This window comes from Stegodyphus dumicola, chromosome 7, assembly GCF_044657685.1.
Source record: "Stegodyphus dumicola isolate Sdum_Otavi_A_Nest chromosome 7, ASM4465768v1".
Lineage (NCBI taxonomy): Eukaryota > Metazoa > Arthropoda > Arachnida > Araneae > Eresidae > Stegodyphus > Stegodyphus dumicola.
The window spans coordinates 113234183-113253296 of NC_140774.1; the positions used below are offsets into that span (position 1 = coordinate 113234183).

General features: G+C 33.1%; 1 protein-coding gene across 2 annotated transcripts in view; it reads right to left on the reverse strand.

Moving 5' to 3' along the window:
- Positions 1-19114, reverse strand: part of LOC118183119 (teneurin-a-like) — a 1514249-nt gene that overhangs the window by 62033 nt on the left and 1433102 nt on the right. For both annotated transcript variants that reach the window (XM_085820731.1, XM_085820730.1), the window contains one exon: positions 1229-1531. In XM_085820731.1, the coding sequence (XP_085676857.1) occupies positions 1229-1531 (303 nt within the window). The remainder of the gene's footprint in view (positions 1-1228; positions 1532-19114) is intronic.

Sequence of the window (19114 nt, forward strand, 5' to 3'; positions counted from 1 at the left end):
TGATAAGGAATTTGTAAGATGAAATTAGGAAAGATAGGAAAGGAGCTTTAACTTAAAGATAACTGTTGTAAACTTAGGATAAACCTTGCAAGTTCTTTATCAAAATCATTTTAAAAATGTATAAACACTCTCTGCAGTATCCGAAAAAAGCGAGAAATCAGCCTATTCGGTTAAATCAACCATTCATCCATTCCATTAAGACAGAAACAAACCCACTTCCGATTAATCAGAACAAAACGTTTTAACTCGAAATTCAAGTGAAGCAAATTGGGAGAAAAGGAGTGCGTTTTTGGAGAAATTTCCTGGGTTATCCGCGGATTTTGTTTTGGTACCACTCTTAATTTATACAGCACGAGAAGATTTACCTCTGATATAAATCAAGAGCAATTTCGTTCTCACGACTAATCCAGAGCTTGTGAACATTTTCCCGTATATCACTCACTTGGCAACTTGCAGAATATCAAAGCTATGGAGTGAATATGTAAAGCACAACTTTCTTGCAGGCATTCAAAATTTGGAAACTCAGAAATTTTCTTTCTGTGAACAAACAACTGAGCGTTTTAAATTACTTTTTGGACATCCATGAATACTGCTTTAAGCATTTTGAAACTGATGTTACTATTAATGTACGAAGCTGTGATAATAAATATCAAGATGCTAAGTGAAACATTATCAACCTATACGTGGACAATAACATTACCCCTACACTATTAACAAAGTTTATTATGATTGGTTCAAACTCTATACTTAAACGTACGAAGAAAAACTACACATTATTTTACACACATACGGATCTGTTGCGTGTGTAAATGGAGGTTTTCTAATTATTATTTATTAGTTCTGAAAAACAAAATTGAAAACTCATGTTATTCGGAGAAAATATCGATTGCTCTAAGCAGTTGATTTTTGTTATAAGTTATCCAACGAAACCCATATTAGTTGAATTTTCACTAAGAAAATAAGTTATCGCTGTCTTCAAAGTTCTACGAGAAACGAAGTTTAGATGTCTTCGAATGTTCCACAAGATAAATAATTGGGACAGATCATCATTATTACACAAGAAGACAAAACTGTCTTTTTTGAAAATCCACAAATGTTTCGAAGACAGCTAAGTTATTTTCGAACCATTTGTATTATCATTAAAGAATTGTGAGTTCCACAGCGTTTGCAACTGCCAGTAATGAAAATCAAGAACGGAACTGATTGATAACAAAAATGCGAAACTTACTGTAGTTTTTGATTCATAGGAAAATTTCATTGCTGAGTTGTCTGGATTCTTGACCTCAGTTAAATGGCCCATTCGATCATAAGAGTAGGATTCGGAGAGTGGACCTTGTTGCCAGCCAGACAGACGCCCAAGCCTCTCATACATCAGATTAAGGGGAAGTCGAGTGTCAGTTGGGAGCCACTGGACAGGCCTGGAGAAATTGTCGTACTGGACTACTAAGAAAGGTCTTCTGGAGCTGTTGTACAATATTTCACGGTCTGCAACCCAGTCGTATTCTACTGTCAAAAGTTGAGTATCATTTACCTGAAAAAAAAAAAAAACAGAATATGATATCACAGCCCTACTTGGATAATATTTTTTCTTTATGAGTTTTACATTTAATAATAGCAAGGAATAAAGTGCAAGATAACTGGTACTTCATTTTGAGTTCATTATTGAGGAACTATGCAAGTCAAAATACATTAGCATAAATAGTGTGAGATAACACACATAAATATAATTTTTCCCATAGTGACTGCGAGCAAGACATAAGCATAGGCTTTGAATTCTGATTTAAAATGTGAAACTTAATAACTTCGCATTAATAATTTATTGCAGTCTATTACATTTGGAAGCCTTCGTATGATAATGAACACTGCAATTTGTGTCAACTTCCGAAAAATATTTTTGAGCTAATGTTAGTCTTGAATTTACTTCCACATTCCTAAAATGCATGAGATATTACATCGCTGAAAATGCGAATTTGCTAGTTAAGATAACAGATAATTAAATTTAATATAACAGTAATTTAAATGTGGATGAGTAGTTAGAGTATTTAATATCAGATTATTTTAACAGAACCTTGAAGATTGTGCATATTTCGACATATTCATTTAATAAACAAGACAATTATTATGAATATTGTTTTAAGCTTGAGAATAATACCTTTAGGATATGATGGATACTTATAACCCATAGTGAAACTAGTATAGGTTCGTTCGAGTAAGGAAATTCCAAGGTGACAGATTGTTTAAAAATTCGAATTAATGTTTAGTAAAATAAAAGCAGATGAGAACCTTTGTAAATTAATTGATTATTCAAAAAATTAACTTTATATTTTATGTTTATTAAGATACGTGCTTAATAGTAAAATTTAATGTTAATGATAGTTTTCATATACCTCAATTATTATGAATCATTTAATTAAAACTACTTTTAAACTGCAATTAATAAATTTAACGAGTAAATCCCACTATAAATGCAACAAAATGTATATTCACTAAAGCATTTTCGTTAATAGAGGATTTTGAATCTTCAAAATATTAGTTGGTAGAAACCACACAAAGATAATTTTTTTTCTGAAGTTGCATTCCAGACATAAATGATATTACAAGCATTTAATTTCATAAAAAGTATGCATATTATTTTCTCATGTATTCGTTTACAGAATATACATTGCTTTCAAATAGCTAAAATGTCATAGGAATGCATTTTCTGTCCCAAAACATTTTTGTTTACATACAGAAAATGCTGCTCCAAATGTCAAAAAACTAAAATTGAATGGAAGAGAAATAACAGAAATTGTGTTAAAAAGTACACCTATACAGTGCTTGTACTTCATTGCATTTAACAAATCTGCAAGTCTGCTCTTTTGCTTAGCTTTCATCCCTAGTTCTACATTTAAACGGTATTGGTAAAAACTTCCGTGAGAACGACAGTTATAACTAAAATCAAGTGGAAAACCAAACTACAGGCCATGAATTCTAAAATGATTTTATTCAATATAAGTTTTGTTAAATAATGAAGAACCTGCATATATGTTCTTTGCATTGTGGAAAAAGAGGTACTTGCAGCCACCAAATTTTGACCGCACATATTCCTTCACCCGAACGTGTGCATCTCGAAGATGTACAGTTTAGGTGAATTTTGTATTTCGAATTTGTACTTTATTTATTTTATAGTTAATGAATTTTGATTAAAAAACTTAGCGATTTAAAACAAATATGTTGCTACACGGCAAAGCATAAAATATTTGTCTTCCAAATTTAATGAACAGACACAGAGATTTAAAAGAAATGTGTTGTCCCTACTCGAAAAAAAAAAAATACAAGCACCGTTCAGGGTAAGATGCTGTATTCACTATGCTGCCCGTTAGGATAAAATGTTTCATTTTTCTTTAAAACTCCATCTGTTCATTACTGATTAACAAACTAAGCGATGTAAAAACAATGAACACAACTCTTCAACTTTTTTAAATACGAGCTCTACCCATAATCTACACTAGCTGGATTCATTGAAATCATTACGCATTTTTTTTTATATAAGAATTAAAACAGACGGCTAGCCGCCCAAAGGGCTAATAATACAAATAACTGTAATAGCAATAATATTGGGCAAAAGTTATTATATTTATAATTACAGCGAAAGTGTTTACCTAATAATAATTATATAGATAGATAGATAGATACATAAAATTATGCTTTTATCTGCGCAGATTTTTCTTATATAGTTATAGAAAAATTGTCTAATTTCTTTTAAACTAATAGAATAAGTATAAATAATCCAATTTTATAAATAATCTAAATTTGCACACTTTTTTTTATCTTGCGAATTCCGGCAGACTGTTCTTTTTTATTTCTAGATGACAAAGCAAACGCTGAAGCTCGGCGATTTATGATAAAGCCCAAAAGCTTGTGGTAAAGGTTTCACTGTGTTAGTTATTATTCAACTAGCTAATAAGAAAACTACTTACTCTGATATGAGTTACATTGCATGAATTTAGATAAGTTGGAAATTACTGGAGATTAACTTTCTAATTAAAAATCTGTTTGCATATACTTATAAATGTTTTTTCTTATATGCAACTACGATAAAAAAAAGTGAGAAAAAATGGATAAAATCATGAAGGCAGGTTTTTCCGTTGTTATCCAGGCGTAAAACGATGCCCAATATAGTACAATTATATACTGTCGCGCTAAGCTATAAGCTTCTCCGTTAAGCTATGAGGAGCTCGGTCAAAAAGAGCAATTTTCGCTACAATATTATATAGATGTACTACAAATAGAAAATTGATATAAAACATTAGTTACATAAATTACAGACTTGAAATTATGTATTATATAAAAGTACAACAAATAGAATAAATTATATAAAGCATTAATTACATGAATTACAGACATTTTCAGTTGTACAATAAAATAATAGAACACATATCTGAAAAGACAGCAAATATGTAAGTACAAACAAAATTCATAAAAAAATCCAGTTTCTAATAGATATTAAAACATTAAAAAAAAAACTAATTTATGAGATGGAAAAATGTCATTCAAAAGTGCGTAAATCTTTAAAAAAATGGGAAAATAAAAAAGTTAAAAGAATAATAATCAATAGTCCTTTGATTTTCTACAAGAGCAAGAAAAAAGAATCTACTAATAAATGATAAGAAAATAGTAAGAAATACAAGAATGTGGTATGAAATTATTTAACAACTTCAGAAAGCACTGAAAGGCAGTAAAGAGATAAGAGGAAAGTTGAAAATTATAACAAAACAAAATAATAATCAACTGGAATGATTAAATAGGTATAATATAAATTCAGATGAAGCCTCAATAATTGATAAACACACTTCCGTTAAAAATAAATAAAACCAATCATAAAATGTTTATAGATATAAGTAGATTAGTGAGAAAAAACTCTCATCAAACTTCAAACACAAAATCATCAAAGGAAACCAGAAAAAGATCTTAAAAGAATATAAAAAGTAATAGCTGTGTACGAAAGTACCGAAACTCAATTACGATTTGACCAAAAGAAATCGAGAGCGCAGTGATTATGGGTTTCTCTCTCTACACGCAATCTAAAGAATTACTCTCCAAAAGCACCAAGAACAATAAAGGAATTACCCTGGTCTTATCTATATAAAACTTGGATTTTAATGACATAAAATACAAATTGTTCACCTGAGGAAAGCTCTCTCTATTTTCAAACATTTCCCAAATTGAATAAAGTGCTTTCAAACTTCAAAAATTTTCCTGCGGGTGCCATCAGTATAGGAAAATTTTTATAATGCTTTTGGGATAAAATTAAATCATTATTTTAAACGCATTTCAAATATATTCTTTAAAATGCTTTCCTTTCAAATCATTAATTTAATTTGAATATCTTTATATTTAAAAACTTTTAGTACCCATCCTAATATTAAAAAGAACTGCACAGATGATGGAAAGAGTTAAATGCTAAAATAATAAATGGAGCTAAGTACCATAATTAATCCAAAAGGCCGCTTTGTCATTTATCGGTTTCTGTTACGTAATTAATAAACTAGTATAAAAAGTGTTAAATATTTTTATTACCCTGTTATCAGAAACAAGTATCTAACTTCGGATGAAAATCTACCAAAGTTTGTTTACTTTTTCATTTTAAGCAAAAAACTCATGAAACTGGTTAAGTATGAGGGAATGTTAACTGCAGAAAAATTAATATTTTGGCGAACCTGAGACTTCAGAAGACAGCCGCCTCTCTTTTCAATCTTTAAGAGGCTAATATTAGAAAATATTTAAAACAATCTACCTCTATGTTCAATAAAGTTAGGAAAGAAGCCTTCAATCAATGTTTAGTATGATAGCTTTTTCATAGTAAATGTTGACATGCTGACAGTAATTTTAAAACCAAAATGAGTTAAAACGTTTTGTCGCAGTTTAAGAATCCGTGTGCTTTATCATTCTACATTACGATGATAGTATAAGGAGAGAAATATTAGAAAAAAGTCTCTAACACAGCTACGTAATGTATCACATAAATGTGTATTACAATTTTTACTAAACGATATGAATACCACAACAACAGTGTAAGAATGCTAGGTACAGAAAGTTCGGAAATGTAACTCAAGAGTTGACTCTAGAAATGCACACCCAATAACCAAATTTCTCAAAATAAGATTATGAGAACTTTTCTGCGATGGGAGTAGCAGAGTGTACAAAACTTAATATTATGCCTGCGATCATCAAAAAAAAAAAAAAAAAATTCTAATATATTATTTTTGCGCTTTATTGTATAATAAGTTTGTGATTAATTATGGATTCCTCTTCTGCGTGTCTTTGAGAAGGTAACAAGATAACACGTTAAATTAGCAACTAGAAGATCCGTTATTCTGTTCTCGTCATGGGGCATATTAAATATTTCATATCTGTTACTCCCTCCCACACTTCAAGAAAGAAAGAGTTTTTAATCTGGCTTCCCAACTAAAATTTGGTGGAAAGGTGTAACATTTGTTTCTCAATCAATGAAAATATAACAATGAATTTATTGAATACTCTAATTGTACAGTCCGAGATGATACACCAAAACAATACAATGGCCACATATATGCATATGTGCTGCTACATATATGCTGCGACAACGTGTCATCTGACACCAGAGTCCATCCTCCAACTGTCTGTTAATGACCGTCACCCCTTTTTGTCCTTTTGGAGTTCGCGAAGCTGATCCTTTGCCATTCGATTCCGACCAAGGACTGGGAAATTGGGATAGTCCGTATAAGGTCGTTGCGAAACCCTCAGCAGGAAAAGAGTGCCCAAGGTTCTTAAACTAAACGTTGCTACAAAGGTAATCCTTTACCCATTTCAGTTTCTTCCTGGCTTTAGTCAACTGAATCCGTCCTTTCTCTCAGTTTGCCAAGTATGGAAGCATTGTGCTGATTTATGAAACCTTTCCCGCGAACGCACAAGTATTTCAGCACATTTAATTAGAACCTGAAAAATCCTCGTTTTGATTTCCAGGAAGAACATAGTTCACTTTTAACATTTATATTTATCATTATTCGAAAACTTAATAGTCTTCACACGAATGAAATGGGACCGAATACGCGAATGCAAAACAAAATATTAGGAAAAATAAGCAACCTCAGTCTGACATATATTTTGATTAAAACTCTATCGATTTGGAAGGCGATCAGACACAGTTCCCTCTTATTCAGGATAAAAAAAAATTACAAAATGAAAGAAGCGACGACCAGTTTTGTACTGAAAACAATGGGCGATGGAAAGCGAGCACTAATGTAGCGCCCTCTACTGAAACCTAATCAACAGAAAGAAAAAATAAACAAATATTAGCAAATTATATTGATCAAAATTTCAATTTTAGTTCTGATAAACTTATCTATAGTACTTCTCTAGATGGTGAACTGGATTTTCTCGAAACAGCTCACATTCACAAAAATTTAGCGCCTTTAGTTCATGACATTAATTCCAAAGCAGCCCTTTTTAATACTTTGAGTATTCTTATATCTCAGTTTTTAATGTTCTGTTAATCATTTTCTCGATAGATGGCGTCACATTCGTTCTCATTTTGCTCCGCTCATAGCTTTCGATATAAAATCAGTCATCGCTCCACCCATTTTACGACACGATACAAATGATGGAGGAAGAAAGTAAGATTCTTTCTTACCTCCATGACACAAATGGAGGGGACACGGGGAGCGTGAGGATTGTCTCAATACTATCTATTACCACGCCTGGCTCCCGTTAGCACCGCCAAGTGAATGATCGCAACTACGTGCAGCTTTCGACGTATGATTGAGACTCACCTGTGCTTCACGAACAACGCTTCAAGCCCTGATTGGAAGTGCTATACCATTGTTATCAAAATTTGGTAATTCCTGGCGTTTATTTTAAACTCTTTCAAATTTTGTTGTTGCTTGGATTTTAATACCTGCATAGTAACTCACAAGCGTACGCTTCAGGCGTTTGTCAGATGCCTTGCAGGTTCTTCATCTGCTGCTTCCACCGATTAGGACTAGAAAAACGAAATCGATTCACTAATTTTTAACCCTATTCAATGAAATAGTTCTGCTAGTGGATAAAAAAATATCTGCGTATCATAATAAACAAAATGATCATAATGATTGCGTGAGAAGTAGAGTATTAGGAATATTAATCGTGCTCTGTCAGTTATAGGCCAGGTTTAAGAGCTCAGCTTGAGCTCCCCCCCCAAAAAAAAAACATATTTACGCAACTTGCGTCAGGCCAATCCTTTGCAACACAAACGATAAATGTTTCAATAACGTAACTATCTGCGACTCTGTTAACTACGCTTAAGCATTTAACTATGAGATTTTACGAGTATTTAACTATGAGACTTTACATCTCAAGCCACTTGTGGCTCACTTGGTTGCTAACTGCGACCATAACTTTTTAATTAACTTTCTTCGCACGATTTGTATGTTTGTAAAACGCGAATATAGTTTTGACTTCTTTTATTATTTTTTTTTTGCATTTTCTGTTTTGTAATGATTTGTATTCATTGTAATGTATTCGTTTTTCCTTGTGGAAATTTTCAGTTGCTAGTCCAGCCAGACTTCAAGCACGTTTCACGTGACTTCCAGCATTTCTGATTCTGCCTACCTTCCGCCTATTTCATCTTAGTGAGATCCCCAAGGTCTGTAATTTTTCACTGCCGTCGGCCGTTACAACTAATTTTCAAGGATCAGGCCAAATCGCACTTGGGTGCGATAGCTCTGTCAAAATTCGATCAAGTCTCATTTTGTGAAATTATTTTGCTCATCAAAAAGAAGGACCTGTATCTAATTGCCTTCAAAACTGATATTAGAATTTTAATTAAATCTGGGACAAACTCAGCCTGCAGTTTTGCCTAATGTTAAATATCAATATTCTTTTCTAGCAGATGCGAGAGTTATTCATAATACATAATTTCTCGAGGAAAGCTACAAATTTAATAACTTGCAATTGTTTGACTCATTACGAAACCTACTACTGACAGAAAATAAATTCTTAATTTGTTGTTCTTTATTTCAAGGAAACATTTAAAGAAATACTTAATTTTGCTCGGAAATGCACATTCAGAATTGATCTCTGCCAGTAAGTTTGCTAGTTAACATATCCCCGAACTGTTGTGGTGAGGAACATTTTGTATTTGTTTTATCAAAGCAAAGTATGTGTTCAGTAATAATTTTATATTTTGTGTTTAGTAACACAAAATGTAAAGTTATATTCTGTGTTTATGAAACATTCTATCTTTGATGTTGAAACAAACTTTTTAAGTTACAGTTTTTCATTGTGTAACTTCAAGACTGGAAGGACATGTCTAAAATTTGTAGTTAAGGAAACAAAAGTCTGTAGCTGTATCTCTGGAATGAAGAAGTATTGCTATAGGTAATATAGCTGTATCTATATTTCTAGAACTTAATAAAAATGACAGTGGACTGACCAATGGAACAATGAGTGCTGCAAAAGTACATTAAAATTATAATTTTTTCAAGAAGAATTTTTTAATTAAAAAAGTAAGATGTTTTTTCACTAGCACTCACTAACAGATTATTTAAAATTTGTCCAGAATGTGTCATTAAATGTTATCTCACAGCAGTGTTAAGAGATAGTCGTGAAATTATTGAAAAACATGATGTTACTTATAAAATTAACTCACAGAGGATAGAAATTCTGTCCTTTATCTTGTTATTCTCATTGCCTGCTTCCTACTTGAAAATGAATCTAATGGAAAATATACAAGACGTATACCAAAATTCAAATTACCTAGCGAAGTTTGTTCTAGATAGCCTAAATTAAACCATCCTTGACATCCTTCCAAAAAGTGCTGGATGAGAGAAATTTATGGAAGCTTTTTGTAAATCATATTTTCATTTTAGAAATTTTTTGCTATACTGTATGACCTTGTTTATCTGATGTAAAATAAAAAAAATTACCGAACTATTATTTATATTTCGGTAATCAGTATCTATGGTCTCACGTAAAAGGTCATTTGAATAAATACAAAACTAAAATGGACATTCAGTACTCCTACTTGTTTCATTGTTAATGTTCTTTAAGTTTCAGAGATTTTTCAGTTTAAGCCCACTGGTAAAAATGTTGTTCTAAGACGAATGTGGCGACACACTGCCTTTCTGTGGCAACCCTAAAGAATTCGTCTATCACGAGGATCACGTGCCCAGATGATGCATCTTTACGTCTACGTCTGCTTTTCTTTTTGATAGTTAGTTGCACTTAAGATTTTGTAGAATTAGAAATGTCTTGAAAATAAATGTTGGTGTTTTTAAAAAGTGTCGGCTCAGATTTTCGAACCTATGATTTACTTGTTAAGCAACAAATTTGGCGGCCGCGACAGGATTCGAATCAGAAGAAAAGGCTGTACTGAAGAAGAATACGAAAGAGAATTTAGCGCAGCTCAAGAATATTACGATAAATTATCTACGTTGAAAGTAAAAGCCAACAGGAAAAAGGATAAGTGTTCACAGCCTTCTACTGGGTCAACGAATAGCGGTTCTTCATCAGGAATAGTTACAACCGCAAAACAGAAATTGCCAGAGATCGAACTGGTGAAGTTCGATGGAGACTCCCGAAAGTGGTTGACGTTTTGGACAAGGTTTAGTAAAATACATGAAGATACTCGCATCGACAAGAGAGACAAGTTTCATTATCTACTACAATCTACGAAACCTGAGACTGCGCCTAGAGCAATAGTGGAGAGTTTTCCTGCTACGGAAGAAAATTACGAAAAAGCCGTGGAGTATCTCAAAGAACGATTTGGAAACGAAAATGTTTTAATTCAAATTTACGTTAGAGAGTTATTAAAACTGGTAATCAATGACAAACAAAAGATAGACTTATTAACTCTTTATGACAAGTTGCAAACTCAACTACGCGCATTGGAATCACTCGGTTTATCTAAAGATAAATTTGCAGTTGTTTTATTTCCTTTAGTGGAATCAGCACTTCCGGCTGATTTAATACAAATTTGGGAAAGACAACGAGGTATGTCTCCTGAAACAACAGGTAAGAGTGATTTAGAGTCATTAATTGATTTTCTAAAAATGGAAGTAGAAACTGAATTTAGAGTTAAACTTACACGTGATGTTTTGAGTTCTGATAAAGTAAGTAATAAGAAAAATAAGTTTTTTGACATAAAACCTGTTGTTCCAACTGCATGTGAACTAATTAATGCAAATAGTAGTAAGTGTAATGATAATTTTCAAAAGTATAAAAAGTCTGATACTTGTATTTTTTGTGAAAAATCCCATTTGTCTGAAAGTTGTAAAGATGCATCTTTAATGAGTTTAGAATGTAAGAAAGATATTATTAAGAAAAAGAATATTTGTTTTGTGTGCCTTAAGAAAAACCATAGAGCAAATCAGTGCACAGCTAAACATAGGTGTACCTTATGTAAAAATCGACATTTTGTGATTATGTGCCCTGATTTGCCTTCTAACAAAACAAAAAGTGTCACAAAGTTAGGGAATGAAGAAAACAAAACAGGCATTCTTAATAACTGTGTTAAGGTATCAGATGTATATCTTCAAACTTTAATTGTAAAAATTCAGAATGGTTCTAAAGAAATGTTTGTACGAGCAATTTATGATAGTGGTTCTATGAAATCATATTTATGTAATGATGTTGCTCAAAGGTTAAATTGTAAGTGTATTGGTGAATCAAAAATAAAGCAGTTTCTTTTTGGTGGAGTTGAGACTTCAGAAAATGTATATAAAAACTATGTTATTGAAGTAAGCAATATATATAGTAAATATAAGTGTAAATTAGAGGCACTTGGTCAAAACAAAATTTGTTCTGAAATTAAGCAACTCCCATCTGGTTCGTGGTTACGCGAACTTAAGTCACATGGTATCAAATTAAGTGATTTAGAAAATGGTACATATAAGGTAGATAAAGAGATAAAATTACTAATTGGTGCGGATTTTGCTGGTAAGTTGCAAACTGGAAAAATTGTTCCCCTTACGTGCGGCGTCAGCGCGGTGCATACGCAATTAGGCTGGACTGTTATGGGTAAATTTACTGGCACTGAGCCAACTACGATAAATACTACATCCCTCCTAATTTCTTTTCTGTTAGTGAAGGGTCAATGTATAAGTGATCTCTGGAAGTTAGATGTTTTGGGTATTGGTGAACCTTCCGTAAGTAAAACCAAAACTCAGTTACAGGAGGATACGCAAAAATATTTTGAAGAGACTCTTACGGTAAATTCAGAGGGAAGGTACGAAGTAGCATTACCCTGGGTATCGGATAGTTCGCTTTTACCCGAAAACAAAGTGATAGCAGAAAAATGTCTTGTAAGTACTAAAAGGAAATTAATGACTACGGGAAATTTTGACGCTGACGGAGACATTTTCCAGAACTGGTTAGCACTCAGGATAATTGAAAAAGTACCGGATAAGAATAAATATAAGGGTGTACATTATTTACCTCATAGAGCAGTTGTTTAAGAAAATAGTAGCACGAGTATAAGACCGGTGTTTAATGCAAGTTCTCATTCGCCTGGTTACCCATCATTGAACGATTGTTTATCTACTGGACCAAATTTAATAGAAATTATACTTTCGATTCTTAATCGGTTTCGCAAGAATTACGTTGGTGTCACTTCAGATATAGAAAAAGCGTTCTTGCAAATATCTATAAGGGAAAAAGATCGAGACTTTTTGAGATTTATGTGGTTCAGTAGGGGTAATCAAGAACAAGTTGAACTGTATCGGCATGGAAGGGTAGTTTTTGGTATTACGTGTAGTCCGTATTTATTGGCCACTACAATACAATATCATTTGAGTGTAGTTCCCGAAAGCTTAAGTCATACAGCGGAGATTTTGAAAACATCCTTTTACGTAGATAACTGTGTGGCTAGTATGAATTCAGAAATAGAAATGAGAAAGTTTGTAAATGAATCACAAATAATTATGGCTTCGGGTCATTTTAATTTAAGATTCTGGAAATCCAATATAAGAAGTGTTGTGCCAGAGGAAGATTCCTCCACGGAAGGAGATGTGTCTGTTTTGGGCCTTGTATGGCATACAGTTACAGATACCTTATCTTGCAAAATAAGTCAAGATATAAAATTGGATGATCCAGTTACTAAAAGACTAGTTTTAGCAGTAGCTCATCAGGTGTTTGACGTTATAGGGTATACGGCTCCTGTAATGTTGATTCCAAAACTAATTTTACAGGAAACTTGGAATTTAAGGCTTAAATGGAACGATGTTCTTCCCGATGAATTAACCAAAAAGTTTAGGTTTTGGCTTAAAAAGTTGTACTTGCTATCCAGTATCCAAATACCTATATGGGTAGGTCTCAAATCTATTAATGAAGCTGTGAGTATACATCTCTTTTGTGACAGTAGTAAAAGTGCGTATGGTGCATGCGTCTTTTTAAGAGTACAGAGTGGCAAAAAGGTGAAGGTTAGTTTGATACACGCAAGATCGAGAGTAGCTCCTTTAAAACCTATTACGATTCCTCGATTAGAACTTCTTGCTTGTAATATTGGTTCTAGGTTATTGTCTTCAGTTATTAATGATATTGGCCTACATGAAGTTCGTATTCATTTCTGGACTGACTCCTCGACGGCTTTAAGTTGGATACGGCGAAATCAACGTTGGGGAGCATTCGTTTTTAATCGTGTACAGGAAATCAGGTCGTTGACCTCCCCCACTGTATGGCGACATGTCCCTGGTAGTCTCAATCCTGCTGACCTACTTTCTAGAGGTTGTTATGCAGATCAATTAATAGAACGAAAATGGTGGGAGGGACCTGATTGGTTACGGGAAGATGAGGCAAATTGGCCTAAATCTAATGACGAACCAGATGAGGATTTGGTTAATTCAGAAATACGTAAGACAGTTATTGTTACGTTGGCAAAGAGTGATAATTGTATTGGATGGTACTATAAGTATTTCTCATCATTTAAGAAAATTGTAAGAATGTTATCATGGATATTCAGATTTTATAATAATGTACGTAAGAATAATAATAACAACCATTCTAAAGATTTGACTGTATCTGAAATAGAAAGGGGAGAAATAGCTTTAATGTTATTAATACAAAAAGAGTCGCTTAATGGTGAAACAGATGATAAGCTAAGACGACTCAGACCATTTGTCGATAGTCAGGGTCTAATAAGAGCTACGTCTAATGTTGCTGATCGTGACGACTCTAGCAGCTTTAAGTTCCCCATCATATTACCTTTTGATCATCCAGTAGTCAAATTATTGATATTAAGTGCACACAAAGATTTGTTGCATGCAGGTACTACATTATTGATGTCGCATTTAAGAGAAAGATACTGGATCTTAAAATCACGTAAAACTATAAGGAACTGTATAAGAAAATGTGTAACATGTCAGAGATTTAAGGCTAAAAGAGGTGAGACAGCCCCAGGCGTTTTACCAAATGATAGGGTTCGTGATTCAGCCATTTTTGAAATCGTAGGGTGTGATCTTGCCGGACCCTTGCATTTAAAGGATGGACGAAAATCGTATGTTGTGCTCTTCACCTGTGCGGTTTATCGTGCTATCCGTATGGAACTGGTTACCTAATCAACAACTGAATCATTTTTTCAAGCTTTAAGGCGTTTTATCGCACGTCGTGGACGCCCTACCACCATATATTCCGATAATGGGAAAAATTTTGTGGGTGCAGAGAGAGTTCTGCAAACCATTGACTGGGACAGCCTCTGCTCTAAGGCTGCTGAAAAGAGAATACAATGGAAATTTAATCCTCCATCCGCCGCTTGGTGGGGTGGATGGTGGGAGCGTTTAATACAAATTGTAAAACAAATATTAAGAAAAATTTTAGGTCGTGCTTCTCTTGGTTATGAAGAGTTACTCACCGTCTTGTGTGATTGTGAAATAATTGTCAATTCAAGACCACTTACGTACGTGTCTGACGATATTGAAGATCCCTTGCCTTTAACTCCAGAAAAATTTCTGCATGAAACTCCACAGTCGGGTGTACCTGATATTGACAATGTGGACAAAGAAAAATTGAGTAGAAGAGCGAAGTATCTCCAGAGAATGAGAGAATTGTTAAGAGTGAGATTTCGCTCTGAGTATCTAGGGCAGTTAAGACAAGAGTCCACCAGAAATTACAAAAATAAACCTCTCTCCGTAGGAGAAATTGTCTTGCTGGACGATCAAAATAAAAACCGTGCATACTGGAATTTAGCACGCGTTATTCGAGTGATCCCTGGTCGAGATGGCAACATAAGAGTTGCTCTTTTAAAAAGTAATAATTCAGAGTTCTTGAGGCCAATACAGAGATTGTTTAGATTGGAACTGGATAATATAATAGATAATACTCAAAATGAGCAAGTTCCTTTCACCACCAGTAGTGGTAGAGTTGTAAAATCACGAATAATGTAATTTATGTCTTTGAGTTATTATGATTAATTTTTGCGCTAGTATTATTGTGTTATTACTCAGTATTAATTTTGTTTTCAAGTAATATGATTTAAGTATTAAGTAATTTTCTTTGTTATATAACCATCACTTATATTGATGTAAGTTTTATGTTTTGAGTGTATAGCCATCCACTCAAAAGGTGGGAGAATTGTGGCGACACACTGCCTTTCTGTGGCAACCCTAAAGAATTCGTCTGTCACGAGGATCACGTGCCCAGATGATGCATCATTACGTCTACGTCTGCTTTTCTTTTTGATAGTTAGTTGCACTTAAGATTTTGTAGAATTAGAAATGTGAAAATAAATGTTGGTGTTTTTAAAAATTGTCGGCTCAGATTTTCGAACCTATGATTTACTTGTTAAGCAACAACGAATTACGTCTGAGAATTTAGGACTGGAAGGAAAATAACAGTGCACGCAAAATATTAAAAACAGAAAAAAGGTAGTTCGAATATTAATTAATTATGCTTAGGTAATTTAAACATTTTAATCTCGGTAACTTTGATAAATGCTCTCATACATTAAGAACTAATGGTAATTTATTCATTTATTTCTATCATTAGTTACAATTGTCTTTAATTTTTTTAATATAATAAGATTATTTAGCAAATCTACAAAGCTTAAAACGTAGGTAATTGTATTGTATTTATTTTCGTTTTACCTGAAGCTGATACATTTTTCCAAAGTTCTGTGAAAGAAGTAGACATTCCGAAGTACACTAACTATTATAATTTTTACAAAAGCGTTACGTTGAGGAAAGAATTTTGATGCCTTTCTATTTCGCATCAAATCCTCACACTTTTTTAGTACTTAAGTTTCCAGCGCCACAAAAATAAAAGTATGAAACAAGAGGAGATAAAACCGCAAAGCCCTCATTACCACGAAATATTTCATTTCCTATTATGTTGCTGAAAAATATGAAGAACAAAAAAGAAGTACGTGGTTACCATGGTAAAGAAAAATGAATTTAGAAAGAAAAAAAATAGTCCTTCATGAGAAGAAGCCTGTTAGGGAAGGCTGTTGGGATCACTTGACCAATCATAAGGGTTCTGATAGTTGTAAGAAAATTGGATCTTTTGTTTCAATAGGGGGGAAATGTTTCAAGTATGATTAAAGTTTTCTTAACGAGTTTATTTTTGCAGATATAATTGCCAAGGAAAGTAGAATTTTACATGTTCGACTCCGTGTAGTGGATATTTCTTCCAAATAATTGGTCTGAATTTACTGTCTGAATAAAAATTACCTTTTATATGGACCACATTTCATTAAATAAACAGCGGCAAAGCATAGATGGTAATAGCATAAATAATAAAAATGTAATAAAATCATACAACGTATAAGGAATACTAAACTGATTTAGATAAATTAAAACATGAAATATTTATTATATAGAACAGCTTAATATATTTATTCTTGAAAGTGGAAGCATATATCACTAATTCAATAGGAAAAGATCAAACCTAAGTTGCCTAAGTTTTGGTAAAAGGATTTTAGCTTCGATTAGCGTTTACAACATGCTTGCAAAATTGAACGAAGTATTTTTTTACTGGTTAATCCTTTCCTGTACGCGAAATGGCCTGTAGCTATTTTTATTTCATCACTTATATCACTAATTTTAATGCCCATAGTACGTTGTTAATTTTTAATACATTAAGTTCATTTTGAATACATTAACGAACAAAACAGAAAGGATATTAATTTTTCCCATGAAAAATAATTAATGATTCTGATACTGCCCACTAGCGGCCGAGCGCTTAAGTCGCTGAACACTAGTAGTTCCAACCAGGGTTCGATTCCACGTGAACGGGTTTGTTGCATACGCGTTTTCGCGGTTTTCCCCGTGTGTAGCATGTATGCGAGTCAGTTTTCCGTAGAAATTCCTCGACGAAAGTATCCCTCCCTTTAGGCAAATAGCCGTAGTGTGCTTTGCCATAATTTCAATAAACTAACATCTAGAGCAGATCTTAAATTTGGGAATAGAATCTTTTTTTTTTTTTTTTTTTTTTTTTTATCAAGGTGCAGAAATATTTCATGAAACATTTATTCTAAATAGATTTTGTGTCATTTAAAATGGAAATTTCTCAGCGGTTGTGCTTTTCAAAACATCCATGCAAATGGATATTATGTCCATTGATTTTGTAAATGCTGCACTTGCTTACATAAAATAATGTTTCAATAAATATGATATAATGTTCACATAGCTATGAAAGATATTCATAAATACGATAATAAATTAGGAAAAACTGGTTTGGTAAACTTATCTAAAATGTTCGCATTAATTTTTCAGTGAAGTAAGTAGCGCTCTTAAATAAAAAACTCATTATATAGATATATATGTAGATTATACTCTGATTAATAATAAATATGTAAATAAAATATGGAGCTTACTTGAACTATTTTGTTGTGCTCTTAGATAAATTTTCAGGACTTTATATTGAATATTTTGCTAATTCTGTAACTTTCTACAAAGCGATGGCACATTATTAGTTAATGAAGCTACAATCACACAATAAAAGGAAAATATATAAGCAATATAATTCTGTAGAGTAGAGGTTCCCAGTCGGAGGAAAGGCGGAATTTCATAATTTCAGGGGGAAGAATATAGTCACTACGTTATTAACTGTTAAATATTTAGTTTTATTTAATGAACATAAAAAAAAATATTTTTATTCAATTTTTTGGTGTTTATCAACATTCTCTATGCTTTTTTTAGTTTAATTAATAAGTAATATTAATAAAGTAACTTCATAAATATATAAGAAGTTTTTGAGTTTTAGAAAGCAATGAGGATGGATGATCGTCTAGCAGTGGTCAAAAGGTTGCATGGGAATAAGAAGGTTGCAGCTGCTAAAGCGAATTATATAATATCCTTCTTATATGCTGTGCTGCTCAGTTTACTAACTGAACAAACTGAAGACTCCAGTTCAATATATACAGCAAGAACACAGTGAATATTTCAATATTTCTCATTCCTGAATTTCTCTTATTTTTTGTTATATACACTCATGTCCATAAATTAAGGATAATTCGGAGTCAATAAAGGATAATTCGGAAATCGAACTCTAAAATAAATATATCACCTGTAAAATCACTACACACATCTTCAAGAATCATATGCAAATTTTAGGAAGTAACCAGATGACACCGATGGTACGTCACAATGACGAGAGTGTAAGAGAGTGATATATAAGGAATACATGCAAAGAAGTAAAATTGTTCGCAGGCGCTTTATAAGCATTACAGTGCAATAACCGAATAGTTACGACACAAAGGACGCATTTGGATGATATTTTACGTGGTAGAATTATCGACCGTCTGGAAGTGGGCGTACCCAACTAGAAGTATCAGACGAACTTGGAATTGCCCAGAGAGTCATCTCCAGGCTTTGGCAACGATTCCAAGATGATGGTAATGTGAGTAAACGTTACAGCACAGGTAGACCCAGAGTTATAACGCCGAATGAGGACCGGTATTTGGCAGTTACTGCCAAAAAAAACAGGCGGAGCACAGCCTCAGAACTGTCTTGTCAGCTCTCTTCAGCCACTGGTACGACAATTTCAAAGCAGACTGTGTACAGATGCTTAGGGCAGATTGGAATATATGCTCGTAGACCTGTCAGACGCGTTCCACTTACTGCAATTCACTGTCGCCTGCGGTTAGCCTGGAGTAGAGAGCATGCATTGTGGACACCGCAACAGTAGG